Source organism: Zosterops lateralis (assembly GCF_965231275.1).
Source record: "Zosterops lateralis genome assembly, chromosome: Z".
Classification (NCBI taxonomy): Eukaryota; Metazoa; Chordata; class Aves; order Passeriformes; family Zosteropidae; genus Zosterops; species Zosterops lateralis.
In genome coordinates this window covers 9,468,040-9,487,313 of record NC_139800.1, presented here as the reverse complement: position 1 = coordinate 9,487,313, position 19,274 = coordinate 9,468,040, and the positions used below count along the sequence as shown (strand labels likewise).

At 34.9% G+C, this 19,274-nt stretch overlaps 1 protein-coding gene across 1 annotated transcript in view; it reads right to left on the bottom strand.

The window, feature by feature from the left end:
• ADAMTS6 (ADAM metallopeptidase with thrombospondin type 1 motif 6) overlaps window positions 1-19,274 on the bottom strand; it is a gene marked incomplete at both ends in the record, with an annotated part of 137,316 nt that overhangs the window by 55,873 nt on the left and 62,169 nt on the right. The window contains 2 exons of the mRNA XM_083884445.1: window positions 1,866-2,007; window positions 11,147-11,293. Coding sequence (XP_083740571.1) covers window positions 1,866-2,007; window positions 11,147-11,293 — 289 coding nt within the window. The remainder of the gene's footprint in view (window positions 1-1,865; window positions 2,008-11,146; window positions 11,294-19,274) is intronic.

The window sequence follows — 19,274 nt, the reverse complement described above, 5'->3', positions numbered from 1 at the left end:
GCACTACAATCTCCAAAGGCTGTTTCCCCCCTGCTTCAAAATTATCACTTTAAATCTCTAAGATAATAATCACCATGGTCACATTTGCAGAGCATTATGGCCATGGCAGATAATACTTTTAAATGTATATCCTCTTTTAAACGTGTATTATTTCTTAGAAAGGCTATTACCAGACATCTACAATAACTTATTTACTATTATATGCAGTTTGAACCCTATGATTAAAAAAAGGGTGATAATTTTCTGAGACACTTGGAAGTTATGTTTACATTGATGGCACACTGATGGAACACCTCACCCTGTATCATCATTCAGAGGTGTGGTAATGAAGACATAGCTTCACTTCACGAGACATTGCCTCAATTAAATGTCAACCTCTTTTTAGTAACTCTTGGAGAATTAAAAAAAAAAAAAACTAAACCAAAAAAAACTTTAAAAAAAAAAAAGCAGAGTACAAAAAGCAAAGATAAACTATGTGTCTTCATTACTTCCAATTATTTCTGGTTTAGAAACTGGTGTAAGAAAGAAAATGTACTGTGCAGCATGATCATCAAAACAATGGTTACACAGCTTAACAGCATTTAAAAAAACCCTACATGTATATGGAAAAGCCAGGTTTTACACATTATGAACTTTCCAGTTTAATTTAAAATGTGATATGTCTCCAAAGACTGTGCCATTAATCATAGATCAAATACTTGCAGATTTCCCTAGTCTGCAAATCAAAGATTGTGGTGAAAATTTGTAAGAAAAGAAGAAAAATCAAAATGGTATGATTTAGATGAAGAGACAGGAAATAGGGCCATTAAAAATAGTGATGGGAAGGGAGAACCTAAAGAGGAACAATAAAGGCCAAAAGAAGCTTGATGATGAATCAGAGCGAGTTAGCCAGCCACATAGCTCTTAGATCCTTTCCAAAATGTAATCTGCCAAAGAGGCATCCCAAGAATAATACTGTGTTTATCACCCCAGAGATATTAAAAATTGGTTTATTTCATTATTTTATCTGAATAATCTAAAAATTTAAAATTATTAAAACTACTTAAACCATAAGATATGTTCTCAATGTTTACTTAGTGTGGTCTCAGCTGATTATTTCATAATAAGCATAGCAGAACGTATCCTTTGACTGCATACTTTTGGCTGGAAGATTTTAAGTAAATATTTGTAACACAATGACCTACATGTGAAGGTTTTTATTTCTACTGTAAATTTATTTACTTTAATTATTGCGCACTGGTACTTGCAGCCAAATCTTTGCTAGTACTTTGCTACTCAGTATTCTATCCAGTTATCTAGCTTCATGTTCATCTGTTCCCAGAACCATAATTCATCGTTCAAAATAAATATCTGAATAATGTGAGATGCAACTGACTCAAAATCAGGGGAAAAACAAACAAACAAATAAACAAGAAAATAAAATCAGATCTGATAAATCAATTCAAGTACAAAAGAAACTTCAAAATGTAGCTTTATATTGAAAGGTTAAAGCCAATAAAACAGACGTTACGTTCCAAGATTAATACGGCATAAACCTGATCTCAATTAACTGAAATCAGGGAAAACTCTCTATTACACTTTACAAGGATTGGGCTCAAGTGTTCTGGGCTCTTTTTTTTCCTACCATTAAAGACCAGCTTACCCAGCTCATCATTACCCACATTTAGTGCACAGCACATACAAATGGCTCAAGCAAAAGATGCAGCATAAGGATTATAATTAACCCTTTGCTTTCAAATGATGGCACTGGACACACTACTGGAAATCTGTAACCCACTACTACGACTAACTAAAGATTTATGCTATAAAGGAATATATACAAATGACTAAGCAGAACACTCAGCATAAGGATTAAGACTTCTTACCCCATATTTACATTGGCGGGATGTTGCTCCATACTGGAAGCGACACTGTTCATCAGCATCATACACCTGACCTGGGGCCACAGCTGGATAAAGAAAGTCACGCTTGGGAGGCTCATTATCAAGGCAAGTACCACGGCCCGAACTGTTCAACATAAAGGACCAAATCAATTAGGAATTCTACTGACTGTAAATCACAGTAATGATATTACGTAGCTAAGTTCTTACTTTTTAACAGCGCTGGGTGTGAAACATATGATTGCAATAAACAGACAGTAAGAAGGTACACCCATATTAACACAAGGAAATATTTAGAGGTGATTAGGAAATTAAAATAATTTTTCATCATTATTATTTTAAGAAAATGCTTCTTTTAAATTGTGAAATAATTTTACGTATTATCCTTTTTAAAAGTGTGATAATTTCTGAGCCACACAAGACTGATTTTCATTTTTGGTTTAGGATTCCTATTTGTTTTCACTGAAGAACAGCTACATTTAGTCATAGAATGAAAAATAAACAAATTAGGCAAATGCAAGAAATTCAGTTTACAATTTGAAATGACCCTTCTGATCCTTCAAACAGCTAAGTATAATCTTATAGATAGGAGCAGCTCAACTAGTTTATGTAAAACTAAAACACATTCGAGTTTCAACATGACGGAATGTTTATAGGATCAGGACCTTAACACGCAAGCTTTTCTTCCATTCAAGTAAAGAAAATGGTTACAGAGGTAAAAATTCTACAGGAACTTCAAATTTACCTATACTAGGGTGAGCGAAAAAAATTTTATGAGTCCAAGATCTTTTTTATTGTATTAATATTTAGTCCTAAAATATTCATGTTGGAACCAAAAGAATCATCTATGCAAACTTCAATATTTTCTTCTTTTTATATTCACTCTTTTGTTCAGTGGTTGATGTTTTTTTTCCAAAATATGCCCATATTCAACCACAATAATTTAGCATAGTGGAATAAATAACAAAGAAAGCCAAAACCATACTGAGTTCTGTTTAGAAAACTTTGTACTTTGTTAAATACAATTATTCAGTTTTATTGGGTCAGTGTGCATAAAAGAGGACAGATGCTTTTTTACTTTCATTTCACATGTGAATAAGTGAGGATTTTCAAAGAATTCTTATGGCAACACTTAAAATTTTTTTTCCGACATTCCTACCAATTTTGCCAGCACTTATGTTCTGTTTTTTTCCAAATCTTTTCCATGCACCTTGCCAAAGGAACGTAATTTCAGAAGTGAATGCTCTACACTGTTTTTTGGAGATCTCCAATTTTCTATACTTTTCATCTGCAGATAAAAAAGAGCAAAAAGTGTCCTTTAACTACACATTTTATGTTCTCATTTTAACACTATTTTGATCAAGTCTTCAAAATACTACAAAAGATCTTTTGGAAATATGAAGAAACAAACCTCTGCCAACCAGTTCAGAAGGTGGCAAATAGCAACTAATGCAAGAACGAGGTAAATACTGGAAAAAAATACTGTATTTGATGACCAATTCCAAGGAATTTGGTGTGATTCACCTGCATGCATGCATACACACCACACCCAGGCATCCACTCAGCTGAAATTTACTTTTAAAATACCAACTGTGTGGTTCTGGCACTTAAAAAAATGGTGTACCTTCCCCTTTATCTCATGTAATTACTGATATATATATATGTGTGTGTGTATATATATATGTATATGGGTGTGTAAATAAATATATATATTTTATATAAATTCTAGCAGGAATATATAAGTTGGGAAAATATCCTTCAATCTTTTCAAATATTTCAGTGTTGTATTTTGCGTGTATGAGGAGAGCATGTTAATAATTCCACTATTAAAAGAACTGACATACCAGCTGATCTTTCTGCAATGTCTGGACTAAACTGCAGATAGAATCTTTCCTTAAACAAGTAGTGAGAAGTTTAGCATTTGGCACCAGTTTCAGCTAGTATTGCTGTATGATGGGAACATTTTCACAGATTCCAAAATTGCAGAGTCTACAAGATGACTGTAAACTGTGATCTTGTAAACAGACAGCCAAGGGCACAGCATTTAAAAAAACCTCATTACCTTCAGTGACTTCTCTCCACAGGCATATGTACCCCTGCCCAAATTAGATTACATAACCCATTCTAAATCTTTAAATTTGCTAAATTAAAATCTATACGTACTCTACAAGACATACAATGGCAGAAAAGCAAGTCAAAAATCCTTGTACTGAATACAAAAAATGAGTCTTCTGCTCGAATTACCAGATTTGCACCAAAATGAAATATTGCTGCAGTAACTGACTGAGAAAATTACTACGAGGAAGTCATTCTCTTACTAGCTACATTACATAACAACCTCCAGACTGATAATTTATTTCTGTCTTCCCTTCTGCTTCAGTTCTATTATTTATCTCAAGCAGTTGAGCACAACTGACCCCTGATACTGTACTGCAGGATCTGAAGTATCCTGGAAAAGAAATGGCATGATCTTTATAAACACATTAGTAAAACCAGAGAATTTCCATTGGTAATGAAAGGTCTGACCAAAGCTGTGCAAAGGATGAATCCAGGCTGAGGACCATTTAACCTTTCCAGAAAACTTTTACAGGACTTGGGAATGGTCCAATACTCTTGTGTGTATGTCCCTGTTCTCTCTTTCTTTGTTCCATCAAAGCAAAACCCAAATTCTTGAGAAAAAAAATTATGTTAAATCTAGGGGAATGAACCAAAAAAGTCCAAGAAGATTAATGGTTTTGGAGAACTTTATAAACAGAGATCTAATAGTTATTATCAGTCAGGCATATAAAATGTAGATGCAAAGATGTAAAAAAGATAGAAAAATTTGCCCCAAATATCTTTATATCCACAATTTTAGAAAATTTCTACTCAGAATTGCTTTCGTGCTTTGTGATTCTATTTTGTACAGGAATCATATACATCAAGTCAAAAATTCTACAGGATATCCCTGCAGAGCATTTGCATTTTTAAACATAGTGTGGATAAATCTTTCATGTCTGCAATAGAAATAAGATTATCTCAAACTGACCATTACATTCTATTACCCTACAAGGCACGACTAGTACTCAAAGTTTTTCTCATTTCCCTAACTTCAGGTTAATTTTGTGAAGTTTTATGGGACATACTGGGACTTGTTTCAATTGTATAGTTAAGCTTGATGTCATTTCAGCCCAGTATTCCAATGGAGTATCTCCAGAGATCATTTTAAAACACTCTACAATATAATTTAAACATTTTTTTATTTTAATATCACAGGACAGCAAATTATTCTCTGTTTGAAAGGATAACAAGGATACTAGAACATTGTAAGAAAGCTTAAGATTTCAGACTGCTATCACTGCTAACTGCTCAACCAAATTAACAACAGCAAGAGACCTAATGTTTCTACATCTTTACAGACTGAAGAACACAAAACTCAGGATAACCACCTCAGCACAGATATCACAGTTGTATCCAAGACCAATAAAGAGAAAAAGCGAAAATCATGGATGTAGATCTCTCAGGGTTTATGTTCCTATTACAATATCTATTCCCAAATATCTGTACTCACACAGTACAACCCAACTCCTTCAATGGCTGAAGAAAATACCCCAGAATGCTGGCTCTGAAAATTGGTTTTGAATGCCACTCAATGGCCGCATTCATAATAATGATGGTGACTATATTGCAACCTACAATTAATGATCACAAATTAAATGTATTATAAATATTTGTGAATATCGGTTATAACTAAAAAAATCATATACATAAATACATTGATAGAATGCATGTTTTATTTAACTCTCATACCAAATTGCTGATAAAATATGAAAAAAGCAATAGTAAAAATTATTAACAAAAAGCACAAAGCATTCTTACATATACATACCAATAATTACTAACATGCCAGTGCATCTGGCTCCTAACAGAATTCTTACTTCGTATTTATAAGTAAAGACTGATTTTTTAACAGCACTAGGTTATAGCTCTGTGCCGTTTACAAAAGCTGCTTTACTTGACATTAATGGTAAACTTTGCACATTGCTCAGTACTCTACAGATCAAAGCATAAATATTTGTAGAATCTGAACATAAGTAACAGAACTGTGATTTGGATTTGGTGTGCTTAAAATTAAAATGAAGCCAAATGCAATTACTAAATAAAAACTTTCTTGAATATTATGGTAATTCAGATTTACCACTCACTCTCCTGATAAAATCTACTTCTTTCCATTATTTTATGCCAAGGTTGGCTCTGTCTTAGTATATATTTCCTATGAAAGACTTTGTAATTTTGCATAATCTTTTCATCATATTCAATTTTCCTTTTGCTCAGAGGTAGTAACTTGCTGGTTTTTTAATGCATACTAACCTCCATACTTTCCTGTGTTCCAAATTGGAATAATTACCCAGCAGTCATACTAAGAAAAATCTATTGAATCTGTCAAAACCATCCTCCTATCAAAATCTCGTTTTAAGAGTTCCAGAGATACTAACATATAAAATACTGGACCAATCATTTATTTAATCAGTTAGTGTACAAATAAGTTACTGGAAATGTGCTGCTGATTTTTTACAATTTCATTATATTTAAATAAATCAAAAGGTAGACAAATATTAATACTGGTAAATCAACACTCAAAGCCATATTGCCAACCCATAATTACAGAAACTCTTAGATTTTTTTCAACTAAGTAGCCTTTTAAGTAAAACATAAGACTTTCAAAGTTTCAGAAATCTATAGCAAATGAGGGCACATGTTTTTTATTTAACTACCTGTTTAGCAAAAAATAATTTAAATTTTACTATAATTAAAAAAAAAGAAGCAAATAATAGTCTAAAGTGTAGGTCAACACATAATACTGAATGCAAATTTTTTCCACTGATTTGTAAAAAGAGATTCTAAATTTTGACATGATTGATGTGATCTTATCTCTCAAAACTAGTCTTGGTTTATAGTTTTTTTCAGAAGTTACTTTACATTTCTGGAGTATGAGGGAACTGGCCAGTGTGCCACAGATAATATATGAGATATATATAGACATATCCTATATTTACCTTGCATATTCACTTGTATATTTAGGATTCTTCGGCAGATGATATCTGGACCAGAACACTGAATAATTTACTTTTTTCTATATTGTCTGCATGGGTTTGCTTGGACCAAGATAGTTTTGGCTCCCTTCCAGAGTTAGAAAGCTGTAGTCCATGATCTAAATCCTGCTGTATGGCAATCATAGAGTGTCTCCAAGAATTTCCTGTGATAGATCTTATTGAAATAATTTAAGATTCTTGGTTCTCCTCCATCAAAAGACAATCCTGCCTTTGAAAGACAGAGCTGGCCATCTTGCTTCTTTTAACTCCCCTCCTGCTATTGACAAGAAAAATAAACTGATTCCAGAAATCACTCTTTTTTTTTTAATAACAAAACATAGAAGTTATATATATATACACACAGGCATGTTGCATGGAATTAAATTCATACTAATTGTTTTTCAGTCACTAAAATTTTAGACTTGTTCCTTTTCTCCTATGAACTGCTGATATTACAGGTTTCCACTCATCTCACAGAAATGTCTGTCCCCTGAGACTACCCTCCAAACCCTCAATTCTCAGTCAGTATTACTGTAATTAGTCCCATTTAATGTGAGTGAAATTAAAGCCATTGCAAAGCAATGAACATTTCAGTTGATAAACTGAATTATGCCAATCTTTATCAAAAAGCTTGAGAAACAACACCTATTACAAGCTTGGTAGACAACAGCAATTATGTGCTTCAAGGAGTATTGTCTCCAGAAAAAAATATTTCCTTTGGCCATTGCAGTATCTGTGCTGGTTGATCATCCTTGCTGAGAGTTTTGGTAGATGTATTAGCATCACACAACTTTGCTTTGTCTTATTGTCATCCTTTGAGCCATATTCATCCTCTTTCCATCCTCTTTCCAGCACTCCTGCATAATAATTTGCTTTCCCAACTACTGCCTGACTGAAATGATACCCTCCAGCTGATACTTCATGGTTACTCCTCAGTGCAAAACTGCTGCAGCAAGTGTTGACCTGAGCTGGTAAACTTAGTAAATCCACATCAATCTTCCCTACCATAAAATACTGTGAACACGAAATGAAATTCAATCAAAATTCATTCCAGTTGCATTAACACGGTACCATGACAGCCTGGCCCAAACATGTGCAAAGGTCCAAAGACAAAAATCTAAAAGCTCCCAGAGTCCAGGTTTCTGCTTGGGTATCTGCATTTAATACCCTCATGTCCTACTTGTCTTGTTACACAGCTAAATGTATTCCAAACCAGCTTGGCCTCTAAAGCTCTAAATCAGCATTTTTCTCACCTGTTGCTGAGTCATGAAGAAATATTAGAAAAACAAATCATTTTTCCTGTCAGGATGCAGACTCTTCTGCTCTTCTAAAAGCAGTCACAGATACGTTTTCACATGAAAATTGCCTTTTTTGTTGCTGTTTTTTTTCCCTAACTGTTTACTATCTGCAACTAAATATACCTACTCTTAGAGCTGTTCTGTCTTAAGGAAAGGTGTGAATGGGTAAAAAGTGATTTTGGGTTCTGACATTTGTCCTGCAGGTATTTGTGTTAATCTATCAGCTGCCTGTTGTCATTGAGATGGCATAAAAGCTGAGGAAACTAGAAACTGGAGAAACAAAGTACAGTTTTACGGACTATTTTATAAAGTAATAAATCAAATATTTTGAGGAAAAAAAACTATCAATCATTTATAGGATACTAGATCCACAGACAATAGGAAGTCTAGATTTATAATGAACAGACCATGTTTGAGAAATCTGACATTTTGAAAACAGATTCCAGGATTAGTAGGTGAAAGAAAAGTTATATTTGACTCTTAGTACAGTATCTAACACAGTATTCCATAAAACTGGAAAATCTACAAAAATTGTGATGTGTAACATAATGTGTGTGGTTTTGCTAAAAAAAAAACCCATCTCCATTCCAGCTTACAAAAATACAACTCAAGTATTATAAAAAATATTTTATCATTGAGTCTTCTGTGTATAGAATTTTGTTTTTCTCTAGTTCAAACATCACTTAGTATCTTCAGTAATGATTTTTTTTTGTGAAATTCATAGATGGTAGTAATTTGAGTAGAGTTTCAAACAATGGCAATGATAGAGAAGTATCTTGAAAAATCTGAGGAGATTAGAACTGTGGAGACAGATTCAATAGAGTACTTCTGGCATTATGTTAATATAACTGCAATTTCACTGCCATCCCACAGACTTCAAAATTAAACTTAACCATAAATCAAACCAAAAATGGAAAAGAATAATTGAGATGCTAACAGTAAATAATAAACTAAATTTAAAAAAAACCCAGTGTAAAAAGGCTCAAGAAAAAATACTTTTAACTGGCACTAAAAATTTGAAAGACCACTGCATACATGAGGCTGATGTATTTGAAACTGAGCAGAAGCATTATGAAAAACTGTCCAGCTCTATTATATTTGCATAATAACTCAAGCCACAGAATTTTATCATGTTCCTTTCCCTAAATCCATAAATAAGAAGTAACTTCTTCACTATGTAGAATTATGTCCTCATCAACAACAACTTATTGTCAGGACAATTATAGGATCAAAATGGAGTTTTTCAGAGAAGAGCAACAAATCGAAGCAAATGAGACAGAGAACAGCAGAAATGTAACAAGAAGAACAAGCTCCCAAACACTACAAGGAAATACCTGCATTGTAAGCTTACAGCCAGAACTACAAAATTGTGGAACAATTTTAGAAGAGATATGAAAACCATATTCCTTTTCATAGTTAAAAGCAGGCTGCAATGACTAGTACTAGAAAGACTACTAATGGGAACAGCACTGAGTTAACACAAGTAATTGGTAATTATAAACCAAAATAACTATGTATGTTTTTTAAAATAATGCTACTGTTAAATAAATACATATAAATATATACCCTTTTAGCAAATGAAATTATATTATCAGAAACCTGTATCACACACATATGGTAAGGATGACTTACTCATTTACTGCTTTAGTTTAGACACTCATCTTAAAGACACCAGTACACAAAACTGTGTGGCTGCACAGTTTTTCTGTATCACAGAGGTGTGCTACAAAATGCCTTAAACCTATTACAGTAGCTGATGAGAAGTCTTCTTCCTCTGAAATAGTACCAACATTAAATGTCTGTCTCTGCCCACTGACTCTACAGAAGTTCAAGCACCTTGACAGCCCAAGCTGGTGACTTCTCTACATCATGTGGGAAGCTGCATTTGAACCAACCTAAAGGTTTTGGTCTAGATGAGTCTCTCCAGAAAAGATACAGAACACAACATCTTATTCTGAGGTTAGATCCCTGAATGAAAAGGAAATGCTAATTTTGTTCTTAGTAGCCTCAGAGCTAGGCAATTGACTGGTTTAAGTCCTTCTCTTAAAATACAGTAAGTGTCTGAATTACTGTATTTCTCAAGGGAATGATTACACTGATGAAACTGAACCTGCCAACTGTCTCAAATAAAGCCCATCTTTCAGCATCTAAACAAATCTTTAAAGAATCTGTTCTCAGTGAACTCATGGTTATATGTACTAGTCTTCAAAATTTAAAAAACGTTCAAGTTTTCATTATGAATCACCCATACCAACGTATATATTGATATGAGTACAGCTTTGTGAATAACATATTTTGGCTGTTTGGATTTTTTCATAGTGAAATTTCAGGTAGCAATCTACTTCTGGGTAAAAATCACTACAGAAGTAGAGGTAATCAGAATTTTAAGGTATTGATATAAAGATCTATGCCATCCTCTTCCCTAACCATTATATTCTCACCAATGTTACCAAAGAACATTGATAGGCAAAAACCCACAAGGCTGCATGAAAAACACCTGAAGAATGAGATGTAAAAGGAACAGGGCTATAACCACCTTCCCTTCATTAGATTCCCTCACATTATGTATGCTTACAAAATATGATCCATAGACAAATTCTGCCCTCCTTTATTTCCCACTCTCAGATTAATGAAGTAATGAGGTATGATCAGCACTTCAGAATCTTTTGAGTAGATTAAAATAGTAGAGAACTCTGAAGGTGGTGAATGGAGCAAAAGAAGCTTTTGCCATTACACTGAAATAATACTCTGCCAGAAAGAGTTTTGAATTACTTACTATATATCTGTCTATTCATTATAAAAATGTAAACCATCAGAACAGAACACTACATCTCTAGAATTGATCCCAAAAGGTGTCAATTTTTTGAAAACTCATTTTTCTTGAGAGATTACTTACTCTAAAAAGCTGGTGATGTAATCCCGACTGCAAGCTGACCAGGAGAAAGGATTGGTGTTTGCTGTAATATGAGCTGCCATTAGCTTTGCTGCTTCATGACCTTTGGTCCCACAGGAATTTCCAATTCCATCATGATTCATACCAAAACTGCTCAAAAGAGTAGGAGAGAAACAGCCCATTACTTTTCTACAGCATCATGTATCACTTAAAATATAATGTCACCTTTACAACAATCACATTGGACCTAAAAGAACACAGTTCGGGGAACTCCTAAGTAGAGAGCCAGTTAAATTCTCTTTAGTTTATTCGGATCTCATAATACATTACAATAACACAACCTTCTTTCCTTCCATTTTTGGATTTTTGGAAGCATTTTATTTGTTTCCTAAAGCTTTTAAAGAAAATGTAACAGTATTTTTGCTAGACAAATATGGAACACTCAAGCCTTTATTCGGTACGGTACCTGGATATGGAATATTTATTACAGTGCAGACTCTTGGACTAGTAAAAAAGGACAAAGAATAGATGCTGTTGCTGTAACAATACCCTATATATAGGCACAGTGCAACCAATGATAATTCAATTAGAACATGGTTTTTGCAATTCTTAGGACCATCCTGTACTGGCACTCCCTGTCTGTAACTAATCAGAGAGGAACCTGGAGCCCTTCTGTTAGAGCCAAAGAATGTCAAAATGAAGACAATTAAAATTCAGGAGAAAATATAAGAAGAAATCTCTGGGTGGAACTTGGTCAAAAGAGATTTTCAGGAAAGAAATTAACCTTCAAGAAAGATGATATGACCCTAGAAAAAAAACATCCTAAAGAATCCTTATGTCTTAGAATCCCTTTGAACTATCGATCATCGACACAGCCATTAAATTAGAACCAGAAGTAAATTCACAAGAAATTCAACAGACTTTCATTGCAGACTGTCTTTGTTTAGGACAATCAACAATGCATACCTTATGGATGTGACATAAATGAGTCAAATGAACAGAGTATTTCTCAATACTATACATGTTTCTAAAACTCCACTTTCTTAGTCTTTAATTTCCATTCAATCACTTGGGGAGAAAAGTTCCCTCATTTCTTATTTTTCTAAACATTAAGCTTTGGTCAAATTTTCTCCTTCTTAAGGCTTAAGAAAGCAGAGGGGCAGATAATGAGAGACATGGGAACTTTCCGGATAATGAGACAGAGAAATAAATAAAACAATGTCAAAACTGAGATTCTGAACTCCCGGAATCATACAGAGAGGTCAGTCTTTGGAGCCTTCTATATGCTAAAAGGACTGACTCTGATTTCTAACTCATCATGCAGGAACACAAATACGTTGAGGCACTCAGTTTTGATTTTCTGTAACATTTAGGACTGACTACAAGAATATACAAGAAGTAGTAGTTAAGCTGACCTTTTATCAGATGACAGTATCACTTCATACCAGCTCACGCCACCTTCCTCTCTGGAAGCAGTGTCAGTTGTGTTATATTAACCTGAACATATTGCTCCAGAATGTGATACAAAACCCTAAGACTTTGAAGTTACCCTGAACTTCAACACACTGAGTACTATCTCACCTCTTCAGATCATCATAACAACCTACAAGTGGAAGGTACTGGCCACCATTCTTTCCAAAGAAAAAAGAACATCAGTGAATGATGGACGATTCCTACAGGATTGGGAAGGACTTCATCATCAAAAAAGGCCACCTTGCCTATGGAATGTCCCCCCATGGAATACACATTCTGCAGCAATGCCTGCATGTGTCTGGCTCATTTTGTGATATCTCACAAAAGCAGAAGCCATTGACTATATTGCACAATGGAAAGGTCTGACTGACACCTTAAGACTGTTATATACTGAAACAAAGAATGTCCCTTGCTTATTAAAAATACAGCTTTAATCAAATCGGCTGAGCAATGTATGTAATGCAATGAAACTTTCAAGCCAGTGTTAATTCTTATGATCTTATCAATAACTATTCGTATTAGGAGATGAAAGAACTTCGATGTCCTGTCCAACTGGACATGAACTTGTAAACTGAACCAGAATTTTACAGTGAAAAACGAGCTTTATTTACCTGTTCTCAGCAGTAATTATTTTTGTATAATTTGGGGTACTTCAGACAGAAACATTCCTTTTTGTCTCTGTACCATTTCTGAAAGCAGAAAACCTTATTTTTTAATAATCTCCATAAATTACTCCTTTATAGAAATGAGTTGGATGATTCTTACATTCGGCTTACCTCTAGTTACTGGAATCCACTTTCTAAAATCTTACAGACTTCAGTAAGTCTGGGAATTTAAATTTTTACCTTTTGGGCATATAAGTAAAAGAACAAACATAACTTATTAACTTTCCTTCTACCTGCTCTCCTTGTGAAAAAGATAATATTGGTGACAGTAGCAGTGATAAACCTGATAAAAAGCACGTCTGTGAATGGAAGCCATAATTTCTGATGCACATGGGAAGTCAATCAATGCCTTTCCATGAGCCAATGGTATACATTATAAATATTCATTCACCTAAATCATCTAATCCTTTCCAAGAAGGTTTTCCTACTTGTTCTTGCTTCTGAATTTAGGAGGAATGTGATCATGAGGTGAAGGTAACTTTTTCTGATGTTTGCAGAAGGGTTTTACAACTACTGTCATCATTTCCAAAGATGGTAGTGGCAGCATGCCATTACAGTCCAGTAATTTGCCCTCCTGTGGGCAAGATTGCAGATGGAAACACATTTCTGACCAAATTACCAGTTTTATTTCCATCAGAACATGCTGGTCATATTTGGCCATCATTACATTAAAACTAGGTCTTTACAAAAGTATGTGATTGGATTGGCATGGAAAGGTAAGGAAGAAAGTAAGGAAGAAAAAATATTCTTTGTGGAGCCAGCGTTATAATTTGCCTACCTTTTTTCAAACTCACTAAACATACACAGACTGTATTCCTTTAATTGGCTTAAAAGCCTGTCTAAAATTGCCAGTATAATTTTGTCTTTACAAGAAGAGCCAGATGGGTGAGCAGAGACTGAAATCTCTTCAGCTGACACAGAAGCTATTCTATGAAGTTATCTTTCCACCTACCATCTTAAGGAAGGATGTTTAAATCAGCAGCTCTTGTATTTTCATGCATTATGGCTCCTCTTTTTCCAAGAGAGCGCTTACTTTACATTAAAGAATTGTGCAGAGTAGAAACACTTAAGAACTTTAAAATTGTAACTGAAACTCTCCTGCAAGTTATCTTTAGTTTGTGTGCTTCTTAAAAAATTGTAAGGCAGCACATCCTAGTAGTGCTCACTGCCTGTTTCACTTACTAACATCTGTAACCGAACAGATTTTTTTTCCTTTGGCAATCTGTTTTTCCTTATATCTGAAAAACTTATCTGAGGGAATTATTTGTAATACACATCCAACTTACAATCCAACCCCAAAAATCACAGGGGAGATAACTAGTGTCAGCTGCATCGAATAAAAGGGCAATAGATAAGCAGAGACCCTGGAGTATAAGCAGAGGGAAGGATGTGAATATAAACTTCTTGTCTACCCTTCCTTTATCTTGCAGAAAACCGGCATTGCAGGTCCCTATAGTTTCATTTGGTTACTGGTATGTTTGATAGTTCTAAACAATGATGGTTAAGGCTGCCAAAACACTTATTGCTCATACATATGAAATTACAGCAGTCATTTTTCCGAGACAGCCAGAACGCTTCCGTTCTTATTTACTACCCAGACACTTTGGACTCAGAGAAGACAGATCCACACCAATCTGAATGCATCTCTATACTCTTCCCTGAGACTTATTTTGTATACCATGCATTTTATTAGCCCCAAAGCTACCTTAAAAGTGGTGCTCAGGTAAAATGCTATTTCTCAACCAATTATCTTGGCTATCCAGCTGAAGTACTAATTATCTGCATATCAACCAATTTCCTACCTTTCTTAGGGTTTGGAGCATTCAGAAAAGCACAGATTGCTAATGTTTCATTTCTCTAAATAAAATAGAGAATGCTAGGGGGGTTTTGTTTCTTACCACTTCATGAGTTATATGAATTTGACCCATTTTTTTAAAGCAGTGTCTTTCATGTTGCTTGGCCACTTGTTTAACAAGATTAGGAAGAATTGTGCCAGAGACAGAATTATGACTCAGGTGAGGAAAAAATGTTACAGGAACACAAGCAAGAGAAATACTGTAAAGTCAAGCACTGGATCTTCTTGTCCATTATCTGAAGATGATTTACAGCTCCAAAAACTTCATATCCTGAGGATAAACAATTGGCACCCTGTCTTTCTAAGAGAAAGAAAAGCAACTTACACTTTAAGAGGTTTTATGATAGTAATTATCTGTACCAGGAGATGAACTCACATGCTAAGAGTGAAATGGGCTATTTTTAAGTATCTTGACCGTAGGTAGATTGCAAGTATTTTTTTCAGGGTCTCAGCCCGTTAGACACACTGACCAAACATTTATGGAGAATGAAGTAAAGGGTAGGGAAGGGTCATAAAAACTGCATCAGTGAAGAATACTTTAAAAATATCTAAAAGTAAATCTCTGTCACAATGCAGGCATGCTTGAACAAGTATTCTTGTATTTGAAAGAAGACCTAAACAGTGAATCATAATTTGCTTGGAGAAACTGAGTTTATTAAATTAGATACAAATTTTTTTAAAAAAAAATTACATTAAGTAATTTGCCAGTTTATTGTTCCTATTATCATAATGGTTTTAAAAGTGTAATTTAAATCTATTTAAATATATTCATATGAAATATTCATATTTCATATTCATTTAAATCTATTTCATATATATTCATATATTAATCTATTTCATGTAGCTTAGAATGTCTGTCTAGGGCCTACATCGAAAAATTAGTACTGTTAGCTCCCCTACATCTGTAAACACAGGCATGGCTTTAAACACACCTTACTGTAAGTAGAAAATACACAAGAGAAGAAAGGGATAAATACCACATTTCAACATCATTTTGTTCAGCAAAAAGTGGGTAAATCTGAACTTAAACTACTATTAAAGAATAATAGAATACTTTTTCCCTACAATATCAGAGTTATATGGAACAAAGCACAATTTCTACATGGACATACATAGTAATTTTATTACTTATTCTTCTGTCTAGTAGTAGTGAAATACTTATCAATTACTATGAAGTTATGGTAAATTCTGGAGATCTTTACAATCAATCAGATTTTATGTTTTTTCAGCAACAAAAGTAAGCACTTACTCTTTACTTTTGTAAATATTCCCCCCATACTGTCTCTTAAAAGAGAATTCTCCTCTTTCTGTGTAGCCCTCCACATAATTTTAGCCAATGTTACAAAACTATTGGTTATAGCTACATAGCATGAAAATTATAACTTACCATTAAATGATATTACAAATGAAGGGATAAATAATCAAAAAGTATTGTCTTGAAAAATGAATTTCTTTTAATTTAGGATTCCAAACATTGATAGCATGTATTGAAAGTACCTAACACTACATATTTCTCAAGGGAGGAATCAATATTAATTACTTACTTCAGTTTCTATTTCCATGTCTTAACATGGATTTTAACCTTAACTACTGACTTCCTGCATTTGGACATCATTCTGTAGTTCGGAGTATCCCTACTGCTTTATTAGGGATACAGAAGTAATACAGAATTATTAACTTGGGTGAAATATGTTAGTTCCCTGAAAACTCGGGAAACAAACATTCAACAATAGGAGCTTTATAAAAAGCATATCTGCCATGAAATTCAACATAATTTTAGCACACTTCTATCCTAGTTTTTTCCTATTTACTTCCTAAATACTGTTCTTCTCTCAGTTATGGATGATGATCAAACACCCCATCCAGAACAATTTTTATAAATGAGCATCATTTAGTATTAAGTAACATATGACGCTCTTAAAAGCACAGCAATTTCTAAATTACTAAAAACCAATGCAGTTTTTTCAGAAACCTGAACTTTCTTATGGGGAAGCAACATACTTCTGAGGGATTGTTACAAAACAGCAGAGCATAAACTTCTCCTGGATTACACTGGCAGAGTTATCCAGCCTTGATGACACAACAGTAACATCAAGTAACACTGGCTTTTGTGCTACACAAAGCCAATAGTGAAAATGCATCAGGTCTTTACACTATAGGTCAAAGTGGAAAGTATTGGCTCCAATCAGGAAGCAAACTTCTGAGCTCAGATACCCTTTTGAAATTCAAGATGCCCTGAAGGTTATGATAACCTTCCACTTCATCCCCATTTTTTCTTCTTGCACTTTTGTTAAGACCTGTGAAGTGTTACTATATTCAGTTTCTTGTATAAAAATGCTTTAGTTTTAGAAAAATTATTTTAGTATTGAAAATTCTGAACTTCAAATAATATTTCAGAGAGGTAGAGACAGACTTTTCACATATTTTAAATATAAACATGTCACACAATTTGGGGGATTTTGCCATTTGTTTAAGACATTTTATTTTATATGCATGTCACTAAAACTGAAGTCCCAAAGAAATCTTTTTAAAACCTGCAATATTATAATAGCAGGCATAAACCAGTATTCCTCTGGCAAAAAAGATGAGGGCAGGGGATGGAGGGTGGGGAGTGAGAGAGTTAGAAATAATTATGTATGGTCTTATATGGCTTGTGGACACATTTTGATTAAGATTTTTGTTAGGGGTTTTGTTTGGTTGGTTGGTTTGGCTTCATTTTGCCTAATTTCATTTTTTTAGGTTTTGGTTTGGTTTGGGGTTTTTAAACTAAAAAAGATAGTTAGTCCCTAAAATTCAAGCCATTTGAACTCCATCTCTCCTAGACATCTAGCAGGAATAAACATAATGTGCTCTGTTTGCTGTTGATGTTTTCATACACTGAAGATTTGAGAGAGACTGCTACAGCTAAAGAAGGAAGACATCGTTGCCAGGGACAAAACAATGACAACTGCATCAAATGGAGAGCTGACAGGAGGGGATGTTAGTACAATCCTTCCTAGCTGTGTTTCAACTAGGTTTGAAAAGGCTGTTATTATAAAGTTGGGTATATGTGTCTCTATTACTGCAGACTGGAGTATTTTCTTTCTAGTTGTACAAAAAAGACAATCCTTGACATGCACTTCTAGAAAAGCTCTCACTAAAACTCGAGTCCTGCAATGCAGCTGAGGTTTGACTGATTGTGGTGAGCTGACTCTGGCTCAATGCCAGGTGCCTGCCCCTCTCTTCCTCAGCTGGACAAGACAGAGAAAATCTCAGGAAAGGTTAGTGGGTTGAAATACAGACAGGAAGAGACTGCTCACCAATTACCATCATGGGCAAAACAAATTCAACTTGCTGAAATCAGCTGAATTTTATTACCAATCAATTCAGTGTAGGAATATGAAAAATAAAAACCAAATCTTAAGACAACTTTGCCCCCATCCACTCCTTCTTCCCAGGCCCAAATTTACTCCTGTATGGAGAATGGGGGTTACAGTCATTACACATCACTGCAGTTCAGTTTGCCTCACACTGTTCCCTTCTCCAGCATGGAGTTCCACCCACCCACGCACACAGCTCTCCATTAAATTCTTCAACATGAGTCCTCCCCATGGGCTGCAGTCCCTCATGAACTGCTCCAGCATCTGTCTCATCCTTCAGACACAGCCTGCTCCTGTGTGGGATCCACGGTGGGGTCACCCTGCTCCAGCACAGGCATCTACCTGCTCCAATGTGGAGTTCTCCATGGGCTGGAGGTGGATCTCTGCTTCCCTGTGTTCCTCCATGGGCCACAGGGGCACAGCTGCCTCACTATGCACCTCGGGCTGCAGGAGAACCTCAGATCCAGTGCCTTCTCACTGACCTTGGTGTGTGCAGAGTTGTTTACCTTACGTATTCTCACTCATCTTTTCTGGCTGTTGTTGTATAGCAATTTTTCTACCCTCTTTCTAAAATGTGTTATCCCGAAGCCACTGTCACTGATGGGCCCACCATCCTACCACCACTGTCACTCCATCCTAGAGCCTCTTGGCATCGGCTCTATGGGGGACATAAAGGAAGCTTCTGGCAGCTTCCCAAAAAAGACTCCCCTGAAGCCTGCCTGCTACTAAAACCTGGCCATGCAAACCCAATGTGCTGCTCAAGCATGAAGCTCAATGAT